Source organism: Adelges cooleyi, unplaced genomic scaffold (assembly GCF_023614345.1).
Source record: "Adelges cooleyi isolate 19-005CV unplaced genomic scaffold, UGA_ACOO_1.1 ACOO_flye_CR_arks_rails_tigmint_CR_PRNA_9, whole genome shotgun sequence".
Classification (NCBI taxonomy): domain Eukaryota; kingdom Metazoa; phylum Arthropoda; class Insecta; order Hemiptera; family Adelgidae; genus Adelges; species Adelges cooleyi.
In genome coordinates this window covers 7,680,125-7,695,222 of record NW_026096579.1, presented here as the reverse complement: position 1 = coordinate 7,695,222, position 15,098 = coordinate 7,680,125, and the positions used below count along the sequence as shown (strand labels likewise).

At 29.8% G+C, this 15,098-nt stretch overlaps 3 protein-coding genes across 6 annotated transcripts; 2 read left to right on the top strand and 1 right to left on the bottom strand.

The window, feature by feature from the left end:
- Positions 1–33: 33 nt before the first annotated feature.
- On the bottom strand, positions 34–2,114 carry LOC126846280 (protein PET100 homolog, mitochondrial). 3 transcript variants are annotated; one of them, XM_050585570.1, is made up of 2 exons: positions 1,861–2,114; positions 34–389 (listed from the first exon to the last, which is right to left on the bottom strand). In XM_050585570.1, exon 2 carries the CDS (start codon positions 385–387, stop codon positions 160–162), a length of 228 nt encoding a protein of 75 aa, XP_050441527.1. In that variant the 5' UTR covers positions 388–389; positions 1,861–2,114; the 3' UTR covers positions 34–159. The 3 variants fall into 3 exon arrangements, with proteins under 3 accessions (XP_050441527.1, XP_050441525.1, XP_050441528.1); XM_050585568.1 differs by having other exon boundaries at positions 1,873–2,106; XM_050585571.1 differs by having other exon boundaries at positions 1,759–1,878.
- A 232-nt stretch (positions 2,115–2,346) lies between these two features.
- On the top strand, positions 2,347–6,248 carry LOC126846354 (protein AF-9). The gene is made up of 4 exons (XM_050585688.1): positions 2,347–2,737; positions 3,006–3,183; positions 3,398–3,621; positions 4,218–6,248. Exons 1-4 carry the CDS (start codon positions 2,720–2,722, stop codon positions 5,634–5,636), a joined length of 1,839 nt encoding a protein of 612 aa, XP_050441645.1. The 5' UTR covers positions 2,347–2,719; the 3' UTR covers positions 5,637–6,248.
- Positions 6,249–7,205: 957 nt separating this feature from the next.
- LOC126846945 (DNA ligase 1) lies at positions 7,206–14,228 on the top strand. 2 transcript variants are annotated; one of them, XM_050586855.1, is made up of 13 exons: positions 7,206–7,720; positions 8,716–8,745; positions 9,127–9,441; positions 9,542–9,618; positions 9,697–10,081; positions 10,517–10,724; positions 10,904–11,082; positions 11,179–11,355; positions 11,436–11,574; positions 11,645–11,791; positions 12,269–12,452; positions 12,515–12,667; positions 13,647–14,228. In XM_050586855.1, the coding sequence occupies exons 1-13, from the start codon at positions 7,493–7,495 to the stop codon at positions 13,942–13,944; spliced, it is 2,520 nt and encodes an 839-aa protein (XP_050442812.1). In that variant the 5' UTR covers positions 7,206–7,492; the 3' UTR covers positions 13,945–14,228. The 2 variants fall into 2 exon arrangements, with proteins under 2 accessions (XP_050442812.1, XP_050442813.1); XM_050586856.1 differs by lacking the exon at positions 8,716–8,745 and having other exon boundaries at positions 7,208–7,720.
- The last annotated feature ends 870 nt before the right edge of the window (positions 14,229–15,098 follow it).

The window sequence follows — 15,098 nt, the reverse complement described above, 5'->3', positions numbered from 1 at the left end:
CCCTTATTTTTTAATTAGATAGAAATTAAGAACTTTACAAATTAAATACTTTTATTGTAAATCTATCAACAATATTATCCATTTATATTTATACATTTTTTTTTTTTTTTACAACATTGAAATCAAATAACGTGTTTAATATGTACATGAATAAATTCCTTAATCTTGGAAAACTTTTTTAAATTCTTCTTCTTGACGCTCTTGAAATAACCTTTTAAGCTCCTCTATTTTGTTTATGGGTTCTTGCCGTTCGGGCGGAAAGTTCTCTCTTTTGAATCTGATTACTTTTTCTTCATAATTTTCAGGTAAATTAAAATAATGAAATAACACCACCGGGAACGCCATGTAGATTACCATGCGAGCTACTTCTAATTGCCATTTACCCATTTCTATGCAAATAAATGAATAAAATATTATTTTAATAACAAATTTAAAAAATAAACATACATAATAATTAGTCTAAACACATTAATTAGTATCCAGAAAAAAATAAGAAATTTAATTGAGTTTCAACTTGACAATTCTTAAATTTAAATATTTTTTGAGGTAAAAATATAATTTAAAAAATAACTTAATTATTAAATTTTCTTTTTTGGAGGGGGGGGGAGGATTGCTTAAAATATTTTTAGTTTCCTAGTCTGTGTGTTAATAGACCACTAGTCAAGTATTTAGTAAATAATTCTCAACTTATTAAGTTAATGAGTAATGACATACTTTTGTTTACACAAACGATACCACTTTTTATTTTAAATTAAAACTCTGGAGTCGTACATATTTATAGAGAAAAAACCAGATTATTAATACATGTCAAAAAAATGATTTATACTTTTCGCGTCAAAACAATTATTTGATTTTATTACTCTGTTATATAAATTCCTGAAGACCTGGGATCTCACTGTACCTAACATGCCTAGGATTACCAGATGTCTAACTAAAAAGAGAGGAAATTTTTAAAAATAATTGTCTAATGATACAAGCCAGTATATAACTGTTTACCTAATTTGGGATACTCCAAAATGATTGCTAATATACAAAAATATGCATGTATTGAATTTAACCTAACATTATTTAACCAAACCTATATTAAGTTACTTTTCATTCACATAATTTGGTTATACTTAAATGCATTAAAAAAAAAAAAAAACAGTAAATAATTAAATTTTTTCTTCATATAACAAATGCATTTAAAGTTTAAAATGAGATAGATTTAAAGCAAACAACAAGTGTAACATAAAACATATTTTTAAATAATAATAATAATTTCACAAATTGAATTCCTTTCGGTTTTATATTTTTTCAAACTGTTATGATGAGTATTCATTAAATACTGCACAAAAAGTAAAAATAGGTCCCTAGTTTATTTAAAAAAAAGTTCAATAGATTTTTCAGTGTTTGATCTTGTGATAAAAGTTATGATTTCAATGAAGAGAACATTTGCATAATTCTGTTAATTTCTGTAAATAAATTTCTCATAAATAATAAAAGTGATTTAATTCTTAATCATATTCTTATTTTGAATTTGAAAAAAAAAAGTAGACAACGAAGACATCCATAAACAGAGGAAGCCTGGTCACCCTAATTATGCACGACTTGACTAAGCTGGTCATTTGTTTGTATCATAGTATTGTGTATGCCCACCTCTGATCCACATACGGAAAAGAGATGTCATTGTATAATCAATATACCCAATACTGTCTCGGATACGCTTTGAATCTATTTTATAAATTCAACAACTTAAACATACATATATACACTTGCCATTGTCATCGGTGAAGCTTGAGAATTTAATATAGTTAAAAACAACACTACGTTATCGTTTAACTTGACTTAATAACGGCCGTAAAAATTATGAAAACTAACTGTATTAATTACTTGTCGTGTGCGAGTAAATCCAAAATAGTTTTTCAAATAGTTTGCCGTCCACGGTGCCGGGCAGACAATATTTTAAACTGGCAAAAGTATAAACTATAAAGTTTCAACTAATTATAACACAATGCGATTTTCGGCTTTTCTTCACAATTCACATACAGCCTACAAGAACAAGCACACACAGTTATAAATTATAATGAGTAACTTGGGTTGTTATCACGACGTTCATCTACGTGATTTGTTATCAGCCTCTGTTGTCTTATCAACAACAGCGATAGAGATAATTGTTATCGGTTATAATAATGATTATTAATCGTCGTCGGGGAATCAGCGCGGTTGATAAGATTAAAAAAAAAAAAAAAAAAACGCTACAGCACAATATTGATACGTTAAAAAGTAGTACAGCCAATGTGTCCACCGATAATTCTGACACATTGCACATTATATGGTCCGCCTGGCCGATCAGTTGTTTGTTGTTTTCGTTTGCGATTTATTTACGTGCGTGCGTGCTGGAATAGTGTTTTTATTATTGGAAAGTAGATAATATTACGTCTGTTATCTGTGGTCCGTCTTGTAATTGACTTTTTTCATACAATATCATTATAGTTACTCTTTCCGGATGATATATATTTTAATAAAAATGAAAAATCACCCACATTAATAATTGCGAAAAAAAATATGAAAAAATGATAAAACGTTGATTTTGTTTTTAGTTTTTTGTTTTTTTTTTCTCTTCACACTACCCCCGTGTGCGCGTTACCTACGTCTAATCTGGACGTCTAGCATTTGCCCGCGCATCTTCGAAACCGCCGCCACTGTATTTCTGTATTCCCCTTGCAATAATGATTCGATGAACATGGCATTCCCCGTGAGTAAATCAATTTTCCTTAGCTTGTCTCGGTTATAATCGAACATCCGCTGCAGCTGATTATTGCAGCGAGTAGTCCATCGCTTGGGTTCGGACGATTTCAGATTCTCGACGGCGAACCGTCGTCGAAAGTCCAAACCCGCTTATCGAAATCATAATAATATCTATACTCGATCGATGGAAATTTTATACTACTCAGTACTGTCACTATAACAACGTTTGGTCGTTTGTTGATTATTAGTTGAACATTATCTTGATTTGTTTACAGTATGTCAAAGTTATATTCGAAATTGGTCACGAGGCGTCTGTAAGGAACAAGCGAACGCCAGAAGGTTTCACTCATGACTGGGAACTATTTGTCCGCGGTGCCGACAACACAGACATACACTTCTTTGTCGACAAAGTCGTGTTTCACTTGCACGAGACATTTCCCAACCCAAGAAGGAGTAAGTCTTATGTGTTTTAGAAATAATTAACTTTGCTTTTGTCTTAACTGGATCTGGTGTGTAATAATTTAAGTCTAATTATTTGTCTGTTATGTATACGGTTTAAATTCAATTGTTTATTATCCATAGTTAATATTTGTTAATAATCAATTAAGTTTTTTATTATGTACATGCTTTATAGTTGCCGATTTTTATAAGCTGTATTTTTGTTTAGTTATTAAAGAACCACCGTATGTTGTAAAAGAGTCTGGCTACGCTGGATTTCCATTGCCTATCGATATATATGTGCGAAATAAAGATGAACCGAGGAAAATTCGATTCAATTATGAATTGACTCTTCAGGATAAAGGTTCACCACCCATGTCCAGAGTCACAAGAGAAACGTATATATTTAACCCTTCAGAAGACTTTCGTCGCAAACTCATTAAGGGCGGAGGAGTAAGTTTGAACGATTATTATTTTATAGTAAATACTTTTTGATAAATTAAAAAAAAAAATATATATATATTAATATAATATGCGGTTCACTTAAATTGACTTTCTCAATGAAAAAAGTCATCTTACAATACTTACAAATTTTCAGAACCACAGTTGAGAGTTTCTTTTTGTTGTTGTATTTAGTTTTATTTTATTTATCACAAATTCTTTGGAGGAGTAGAGTTACTATGAATTTAGTCAATGAAAAAGAGTTACATACAAAATCAGTTCTGTTGAATAACTGAACAAAATAGTTACATCCGTTTTCATCAGCCCTTGACATTTATGGATGGTATTTTCTCACGATTTTTAACTATGAGTGTACACAAGGGTTAAGTAAACAACAGTAGCTAAAGTTATTGGCAGTAATGGAAAATTGGTTCTTTCTTTAACAATTAAATTTAAAATGATAACTATTGTTTTATAGGAAGACTTTTAATGAAAAATCTTTATTTTAAAAAAACCTAAAATTAAACCTTATTATCATACTCTTGAAATAAGTTTTGTTTTACAGTTTTAGCAGTATACTTACTATAATGTATTTTTTCCCCTTGCAGACTAGTGTTTTATCTCATGATGGTACTGAATTAAAAAATTCTTCTTCAAGCTCTGCTATATCAAAACCAAAATCTTCGACTAACATAAATCGGATGCCATCTCCACCACCAAAGAAACATAAAAGAGAAGATGTTAAATTGAACAATAAGTTTGAATCACTATTTGGGTCTCCGATTCAGCCTTCAAAGTTACCATTGACGACATCAAAATCATCAACTCTGCAAAAATCTACCTCGTCCGACAAATCTCAACTAAAAATTAAAAGTAGTCCACACCATAAAGAAGAAAAAGAAAAAAAAGATAAGGAAAAAGAAAAGGAAAGGGATAAAGAAAAGAAAAAATCTAAGGAATTGTCTGTTGACAAAGTAAAAAAAGAAAAAGACAAAGACAAAGAAAAAAAAGAAAAATCTAAAGAGAGTTCTGACAAATCAAAATCATTAAAAACGAGCAGTTCCAAACCAGATAAAAAAGATTCATCGCATCATGACAAAATAAAAGATAAATCCAATGACATTAAAATTGAGAAAAAAGAATCTAAAGACAAAACTAAGCGCGACGATAAAGTTAAAGAAAAAATTAAAGACAAATCTCATAAAGATGAAAAATCTTATCACGAAACCAAAGTCAGACAGGAAATAAAAATTGAGTTTATAGAACAAGAGAAAAAGAAGCACAAAAGTTCACCTGAATCAATTAAAATAAAGTCTGATAAAAAATTAGAAAAATCTGAAAAATCATCCAAGCCCCATAAAAGTCATAAAGAACATAAAAAGAGAGACAAAAGGGATAAGGAAGAGAAAGAAAAGAAAAAAGACGATAAACCTATTTTTGTCGAGCAAGAACCGACGTATAAACATGTAGAAACACCGAAACAAAACACAAATTTAGACAATTTTCCTAAAGTCAAGGAAGAATTTGTACCCGAATGTTCACCTCATAAAGCCACTTCCTCACGAATATTAGAATCCGAGTCCGAAGAAGGATTTTTATCTGAAGACAGCGAACCTCCGTACCAACCACTGGAGCTGCCAAAGTCCAAAGAGACACCCAAAAAGAAACTTTCTCCTGAAAACAACGGTATTAAAAAGAAAAAGCGAAAAAAGAAAGAGCGTGATGTGGAAGAATCGAGACCCAAAGTTATCCGAACTGAAATTACTGAAGAAATGCGTGAAACGTGCTCGGACATTTCAAGGTCGCCATCGCCGTCACCAAGTAGTAATAAATTCACAGACGAGTATATTAACTCGTTGAAAAATCTTCAACACAAAATTATGATGTTAGAAGATGAGGACTTACAACGAGTGGTTACTGTAATAGCGGAGACGGGTCATTATGAAATTACCACTAAGACTTTTGATTTTGACCTTTGTGCGCTAAACGAAACCACAGTTAAAAAATTACAAGAACTTATCACATAACTTGTTATACGTATCTAAAATATATTTATCATAACTTTATATTTTTTTGTTAATTGTATTTATTTATTTGTTTAAAACTCAATACCTAAATAAATAATCAACCTCTATTTTATTAAATCTAAATTTAAATTATATTATATTAGCTTGTAAAATAGCGTATTGTATATAAGACTATGTAATTTTTGTGTTGCCCATATTTTGTTGCCTCGATTTCCTGTTATTATAGAATATAGTTTTTGATTTGTGTGAATTTTAATTTAATTTTGTTTTGACTAATATAGTTAAACTACACTTATATTATAGTAGGCGAAAAAAATATCTTTTGTACAGAAATATATTTATATATAAATATAAAGCTTTATTTTTAATCATACATATTTGTAAATGTTGGGCTCACAACTGCCAAAGAGCCCTAAATGGTTGTTAAGTATTACTATAATATATATATTTATATCATGTATATTTATGATGATTTTATTTGTAATAACAGTTATTGCAACGACTAATCATTTAAAGTATATTTTACTTACACAATTTTTTTTGTCTAATTTTAAGAACAAGTTATGTATTGATTATTGTTTAAATGCGTTTTGTTGTGTGTATACATCATATTATATTATATAAAATATATAAAACTATTTTGAGATAATAATATAACATTTGATATCATTGGTATACAATTTTCGTCATATTTTTTCGTTAGTTTGATAAAATCTTACCGTTTACCAGCATCGAAGTTTAAGTCATAGCTGAGGTCGAGTTATCATCGTTTTTTTTAGCTTGTATTAGAATTTTTGGTCGACTGTTGGCTGTTCTATTCCAAGGTTAGATGAAACACTTTCGTTGTGTGACGGTTAAAAACTTATAGTTAATACTATTTATGGGCGCTCTCACCAATTTGGCTAAACATTAAAGTATATAGTTTAGCCTATAAACAAGGTGCAATAAAACCTTTTTTGTTTCCATCTAACACATTTTGGTCGATAATGTACTTGCAGTTATTTATTATCCTTTAAGTCAAAGGGAAGTGTCCCTTTTTTTTTTGGCGTTCTCAAGACTTATCTAAAACCATACAACAATTGGCAATGCCTGGAATATAGTGATTATAATTTTCTTTTACACAATATCAAACTGTAAAGAAGAATGTAACTCCGCGGTTATGTGATGATGAATTTCAATGGCCGAATGAGTAGGTATGTTATATAATTAGTAACGATACTTTATCATATAACACGGCCTTCAAAGCATTGTTAAATTTGTATAGGTTTTTTTATTTGATAAATTTAAACTACGATTCGTTTGCGAACAATAGAAATTCTATTATTTGAACAGAATTAAACAATTATTTAACGCGCCGTTATAACTTAGTAGTTAATCGATTTCGTTTTTATATTATTATTATTATATATGATTATTACAAACATTGGCGGATTTTTTTTAATTTCAAAATTGTCATGGAAGAAACTTGCGAGTTGAAGTGTTTTTGCCAAGACATTTTTGATTACGGCCATTTCGCGCCAATTTCGCATTGTTAGGTTAAATCTACAGATAAGGCGAACCGAGATTCTTTGAATAATCTACGGATTCCATATAACATTTAACAATAATAAAAGCAATCAATTTTTTGCCCGTATTTGTTTTATTTCCCGTTGTTGCCGTTGTTGGTTGTTACTTGTTTCGTTATTATTATTTTTTTATTTTTGTTGACCATATCTAGTTGTTTAGTGTCTATATTGTCGACCGCTAATCGCCAACGGTGCAATTTGTTGTTGTCGCCAAAAATCATATCTGCCGGCACAGATGTTTTGATTTGTCTTTGGACGCGAACGACATTCCCTAAAAAAACTCGACAAGTCATGTCCGAAAGCCCGGCCAACGAGAAGTCCGGCAAAAAGCTGAAGCAAGCTTGCTTGCCGTTCAAGCTGGTCAATTCGCCGGGCGACGACACCAATTCGAAATGCCGGAAACGGAAACTCAGCGGCACCGAAAACGACGAGACGAGAGTTGAAAATCCCAAAGTCGAGTTGCTCAATGGCGGTACGAAATGCTTCATAAAATGCGACGACGATGAAAACAGCAAAGAAGTAGGTCGCCGATTTTATTGACCGTTCTTTGTTTTTTTTTTTTGTGCACCATCAATTGTTTGTATAATATATTATTAATTCGAGTTAGGTAAATCGACATTAAGTACACACTAGGATGGCAAAAATTGATCAAGGGGAGGGGGAAAGGAGCAAAATATTCTCAGTTTTTAGTTTCGCTATACAATTTGCTAAATCACGCTGTGCTAATTTACGTTTATTAAGTATGAGTACCTAGTTCAATTTTAAAGGGGATATTTGGTAATCATAATTCATAGTCGGTTAAAATGTATTGTGCTTTAGTCTTAACCATCTGTTAGTGTGTTGGGGCTCATTAAATCCTATTGGCACAAATAAGTTTATTGAAAACCAAGTGACAAGAGATCCCTAAATATTTCTAGGCAACCCACACTAATTAAAGGTTAACTCTTAACATACTAATATACTATTAATGTACAACCATTGAATTAATATTTGTTTTTAAATTTACATCCAAAATCGAGTTCAAATACAAATTACTCGGACCTTGGTAAAAAAAAAATTTCAATTTAAAAATTAAAAACTGTTTATTTTGTGATATTTATATTACATAATGATTATGATAATTGAACCAAAAAAATCCCTACTTTCCTCCCCTTGTTGTTTTATTTTTGGTACATTAGTCGATTGGGTATTTGTATACTAAAAAGTATTTAACAACTTATATTAAACATCCCTTTGCATTGTATTTGGCCAATGTAGACTTTGTTGTGACTTGAGCCAAGAAGGGCTAAGACTGCCAGTGTCACTTATTGACATTTTTTAACAAATGTTTGGATATTTCAATTTAAATCATTCCAATTAATATATTTATTATGAAAACAACGTGGACCATTGCCCATTTTGTAACCCGAGTCTTACTGATTACATTCAGGCATAGTTACAGTTCAAAATTTTTTTAGATATATTATCATTGATTAAATAAATATTTACAATCAATTTTGTTATGTATTTTTTAGGCTGGAAGTGACTGTTCAAATTTTGAATTGGTCAGTATGATTTATTTTTAAAGTTATTTGGAAAATTTAGCTTACTTTTATTATTGGTGTAGTTTGGTTGAAATTTTTAAAAAATTTGTTTGGAATTTATGTATTTTTGTTCGCTAAAAACTATGGTCAAGTTAGAATTTGGCAGTCAGACTTGCCTTGCTCCAAAGTTAGGTATAAGTAAAACCTTAAGTACTGAAAAATTTGTTGCATGTATAAACATATAGCTATTGCAAAAAAATATTTAAAAAAAAATTGAACTGGAAACTATACTAGATTTGTTTAATTTTTTTTGATGTTAAATGAATTGTAAGCGTTAGTATGTTTATAAAAACTAATAAGTAATTGTTTGATTCTAATAAGTATTATAATTGTGTTTTAAAGAAAATTGAATTAATCGATCTTGTTAATGATGGTGATTCAAATGGATGTTCGAACAATAGTAATGAGAAGACTGAAAACGTAAATGAAGAGGAAAACGTTAATGATAAAGACGAAAGTATGAATATCGACGATAATAGTGACAAATCAGTTTCTATGAGCCCAGATCGTTCTCAAAACAGTTCACTAAACAATAGTACGCCGGAGAATGGTAAAGAAAAAATTACTACACCAGTTTCTAAGAAGCTGACACCTAAACAAATGTCTAAAAAATTGGAATCCACTAAAAAACAAGAAGAACGTTTGAAAATGAAACAAGTAAGTTGTTTCACTGCTTACGTAACTGTTAACCTTGCTTGTAAGCATTTAATAATTGATTTATTTAATTTGTCACAATTTCTATATAAAATTTATGTAGGAAAAAGAAAAGGCACGAGAGGAAAAACTTCGTTTGAAGCAATTAGAAAAGGATAAGAAAAAAGAAGCCGAAGCAGAGTAAAGACAGACATTGATACAATAATTTCATGATTTGATATTAATTGAATTGTTATTTACATTTTCTTTAATTTACAGAGCGAAACGACAACGTGAATTAGAGAAAGAAAATGAACGAAAACAAAAAGAAGAAGAAAGGAAAGCTAAAGAGTTGGAGAAGGAAAAGGAAAGGAAAAAAAAGGAAGAAGAAAAAAGAATTAAAGACCTAGAAAAGGAAAATGAAAGAAAACAAAAAGAAGAAGAAAGAAAACAGAGAGAAGAAGAAAAAAAGGTGAAAGAATTAGAAAAAGAAAAGGAAAAGGAAGAAAAATTATTACGAGAGGAAATGGAGAAAAAGAAAAAAGAAAAAACTAAAGCTGCTTTTGTTGGATTTTTCAAGCCGAAAAATTCCAATTTTAATACCGTGAAAAGGATTGATGATATTGTTGTCGACAAAGAAAATTCGTATTTCATGCCATTTGAGGTAAAAACAAACTTCGTAATTAGTTTAAAAACAAAAACTATAAACCCAATAGAAGGTTGTCAAAACAATGAGATAATAATAGCCTAAGGGTTTGGTTTGACTACCAAAGTATTTTTAATTACTTCTTATTGGCCGTCTTGATTCTTGTACCTATATTCTTAATGTTAAATATTAATTTCAAAATAGGAAAAACTAATGCAGAGAAATAAAACTATTTTCTTTAAAATTATTTATATTTTTATTGTGGAGTTTTTATTATTCTTATAGTTTTCGTATCGAATCATTTATCACTTTCAGTTAAAACGACTCCTAAAGACTTTGATCTTTCTGACACCATTATGCTCCAACCCACCTGTGCTGGCTTTTTTATTTTAAAAATATAATTTTCTTTTTTACATTTAAAAACCACAACATGTTATGTTACATATTTTTCAGGCTAAACACGATATGAGAGTAGCTCCGGTGTGCCGAGCTCACTTGGATACTGATAGAAAGAAAGTGATGGACAAATGCCTTATTCAATGTGAAAACAATAAAGAATCGTTATACTTGAGACAGTTGAAAAATGGAAAATATAAATATTCTAAGTCCGAAGCCACTTGGCCTTATCAAAGAGAAAACGACAGCGACATTCTTATAATCGGTATGTATCGCTAATACCATTGTAGTTAGTAAGCTTAAATGTTTAAATGGTATTAGATCTAAATAATGTTGGGACTCGTTTCGTAGTTGAAAAACTACGAAATAACTAAAAACAAGTTAAATTTTATTTAAATTTAAAATAAAAAAAACAAATTACAAATTTAAATTATTCATAAATAGAAACTGGTACAAACGAAGAGACTGATATGAAAACAATCGAACTGAGTAAATGTCCTGAATCTCGGCAGTATCGTTGGAAGTTGTTGCAATTCCATGAAAACAAGCGTCCACCGTACTGGGGTACGTGGAGAAAGAAGAGTCTGTACGTGAAACCGAGGAAGCCATTTTCCTACGATAAAGTAACTATTCATTTTTTTTCTTCTTATAATTTTGTTGTACCACCTAATCCATTTTAAATGAAGGTATAACGAAAAATATTATTTATTTATGATCAGATTATGTTCGACTACGAAATCGACTCTGATGATGAATGGGAAGAGGAAGACCCCGGAGAAAGTTTGCACGGATCTGACGACGAAAAAGAATCTGAAGACGATTACGAGGTGGACAACGATGTGTTTGTGCCACATGGATATTTGAGCGACGAGGAGGGTCAAGACAACGACGATGCGGTAAATATTCAAGTTAAATTAATAATAATATTATGTTGTAATGTGCGCGAGATCAATGTAATATTATATGTTGAACTAAGACCGAAGAAGCACACCAGGAAAAACTAAAGTTGTTGGGAGAAGAATTTGAAGCAGAAATAAAAAAAAAAACCGAACGGGTTAAACCCCGATTGGTTGGTTGCGTGTGGGTTCCAAACCATGTTACGAACCCTGAAAATGGTAATTTATTACCTTCATTTTACTTACTTTTTGTACATCTAAAACTTAAACAAAACGTAATTTATTTTAGTGAGTAAATCTGTTGCCGAAATATTGTTGAAATATCGTTGTTTTTGGGATGGCGAAGAGCCCATAACTACCAAACCGCCAGTTGGAGAGGAGACTTTGAAAGCTTTTAATACATCTACCGATAGCAAGTCGATGTTGCCAGAGTCAAGTAAAATATATTTGATTACATTTTTAAAAACATATCATTCTTTCCATGTGCGAATTGTGCATATTTAAATTACACATTTTTTTTATACATTTAATACAAATTTATTTCAAATAACTTGGAACTACCATTAGGGCTTTATAAACAAAATGTTTTTGTGCTCGTTACTTTTATACGAGTTGACCAAACAATTTTTTTCCTGTTCATATATTGGCTCTGTACAAACAGTAAAATAAAAAAAAAACACAAGATCAGAAATCTTGTTGGTTGTACTAACAAAACCATAATGTGTAAAATGTTAATACATTTTCTTATAAAATATTTAGTCTCATTTGAGGTATGTTATTTTTTTTAATATTTGATTTTCAATAAATTACAACTGATTCTTAATATAATTGATTTTAAATCCAGTATGATTAATGAATAATTAATGAGTAGTTAGAAGACTTGACTAATAAAGATTCTCGTATTTATTTTCAGTTATTCCTAAATTAATAACTTTTGTACACGGTAGTTCAACCGCCCTGAGGTTGCTAGCTAAACAATTTCTAGAAGACCTCAAAGCGAATGGTGAAGACATCGATTCAAACTCTGTCAGTTTCCTTCAACCCAAAGTCGTCTGGAGGACTATAAAAAATATTGCTAAAAACACAAACAATACTTGGTAAGTAATTTGTCTGCATACTGCGTGGTTATATTTTTCTTAACATCGTTACTGGCTTACAGGAATGTTAGCAAAGAAAACTTTGAGAAATACGGACTTCAGTATCCTGTAGTTTTAAATAATGAAACTCCAAAATCATCATCCAAATCGGTCAAAAAAATCACAAGTTTTATGACTGCTCAAAGAGAAAAATTTGCTGGAAAAGCCCAAGAAAAGTACTAATGATTTTACACAATTAATATTTTTTTATTTTAATAATAATACTAATACTACTCTTTGATACGTAGTCCTAGTGATAAAAATGTAGTTAAGATCGGTCGGACTCGTGTGCATAGTAGTGTTTAGAATAAGAAATAATGTCTTTAAAGACAGGTTTCCTATGGGTCTATTTAGAATATAAGATCTCTTTGAAAACAATAATTCCAAAGGGGAATTCACTAATGTTAAACTGTTGAAGCGAATTAACAACTGGTATTTAATAAGAGGCAATATTTTCTGGTAAATTTATGTTAATTTATAAATATTGATTTTCCTTAAAAAAGACAGTTGTATGAAATTAAACAAAACAAATTTGCTGATAAATAAATCAAAATTAATTCTTTTATCTTTTTTTTAAGAATTGAAAGCTGACGTTCGTAAATAGTCCGCATTATATTCTAAGGCTTTTTGATCTAAAACGTAAAAATTAAAACAAGTCGCCCTAAATATTTTATCAACTTTTTTTTTTTATCTTCATGTACTTCATATTCAATTATTATATTAATTTGAAATTCAAATTGTATTAAAATGAAAAAAGTATTTCAACTTATTACCCTTGTCTGAAAATTTATTGATTTCAAGAATGTAGTTTTGTCGACCAGTCATAATGTTTAATTTATAACTTAAAAAAAGCTCTTTAAAAAAAACTATTTTAATTACTTAGTAATACTTTTTTATTGAGAAAAACTTGAAAAATCAAATAACTCAAATAAAAACACAATTTCTGTCTATAAAATGTTTTTATTGACAAGTTTTTCCCATCCACAGTGTTTCGCTTAGAAATGTTTTATCACATTCAGTTAATTCTTGACGACATGTGACCTCGTCGTCTCCAATATTGCTTAACAATATTATTTTATTTTAACGTTATTATAAGTAACAAACTTTCGGCATTGTATTGTATTTTTTTTTTTACTTGACTTCATTCCGTTTTAGGTCGGACCAGAAATCAGACGACAAAGTTCCAGAACCTAAAAATGAATTTGGTCCTAAAAAATTGTTTAACTCATATCAAGAGAGTAGTCCAAGGTCTTCTGTCGGCGGTATAAAAAAAGAAGAACAAAAAATCAACATTGTTGGAGGCAAAAAAAGAGTTACACCCATATTGTTATCTCCCAAAAAGCGATTCAACACAACGTTGAAGACGAACGTGAATAAAAAAAGATCTCCGAGCCCAAAATCGAGTACGCTCGTTGAAAGACAGTCGAGTCCCGATGACGTTGAATTGCTATAACACTAAAATACATTTTTAGTATTTGATTCGGGTATTTGTAATCTTTACAGGTTCACTACACATTTATTTATATATATGATTTATATTTATCCCAATTATTTTATTTTATAAGAGGACCGGCAAGTTGTTTCAATGCCGCTGGACTTCATCATTGTACATAGATGGTTAGAATAAAATAAGTCTTTGAAATGTTACATTAATAAAAAGAAAATGTTTTTACTATTCTACTTATTAGAAGTTTTATAAAATGTTTTATGACCAAAATAAAATAATATCTTAAACAATTTCCTTGAATGTCTATTTTCAACCGATTCTTTTCATTTCTTTTGCGTTTCGCTGTGATAAACTGTTGTCATACTTGGTGTTTCTTGTTCCGAACACAGTATTTGCGTTACTTCTTATCCTTTTAGTATTTTACTGTACCATAATGATTCCTGGTAGGTATGATAATGATAGGTATCTCAATTATTTTCAGACAAAAAAATAGTTAACTATTATTCTTTATTAGTTAGGTTAACCTGTATAAAAAATAAACTAAACATGATAACTGAATATGTTCAACTCCTTTTCTAATATAACAATATTAGGTATAATCTCCTTATCTTTTTTTTAACTAAAACATTTTGTTTAAAAATGTAGTGGATTTGAAATAAATTATAACGTCTGATAGATATACAGAGTGATTTTTTTTTATCATAGACCACTCGATATCTCACTGAGTTTAATTAATAATTGAATTTTTTTTTCATGCTGTTTTTATATGGGTGATGTCAATTTTCCACAAATTATGATGTTTCTACCTCTCAACTTGGTTTTTTTGATAGCAACTTTTGAAACTTTAATGGTAACGCATTTGTACATTTCATTAAATTTTTAAATTGAGAACAATGTACTAAACATTTTGACTGGTCGATAACTATTTTTAAAGTTTTAAGTTCAGGGCAGAAGGAATGGTGGGGTAAAGTACTATTTTTATCTGCGAACACCATCCCAACCGCACTCCCCCTCTCATCTTAACTTTTAAAATTGTTAGAAATTAAGATCACATTGTATAAAAACATTATGGAAAAAAATTAAATTATTAATTAGACCCAATAAGATATTGTTACGAGCACTGTGTAGGTAAATTATTTCTAAACAGTATTTTTAAAAAC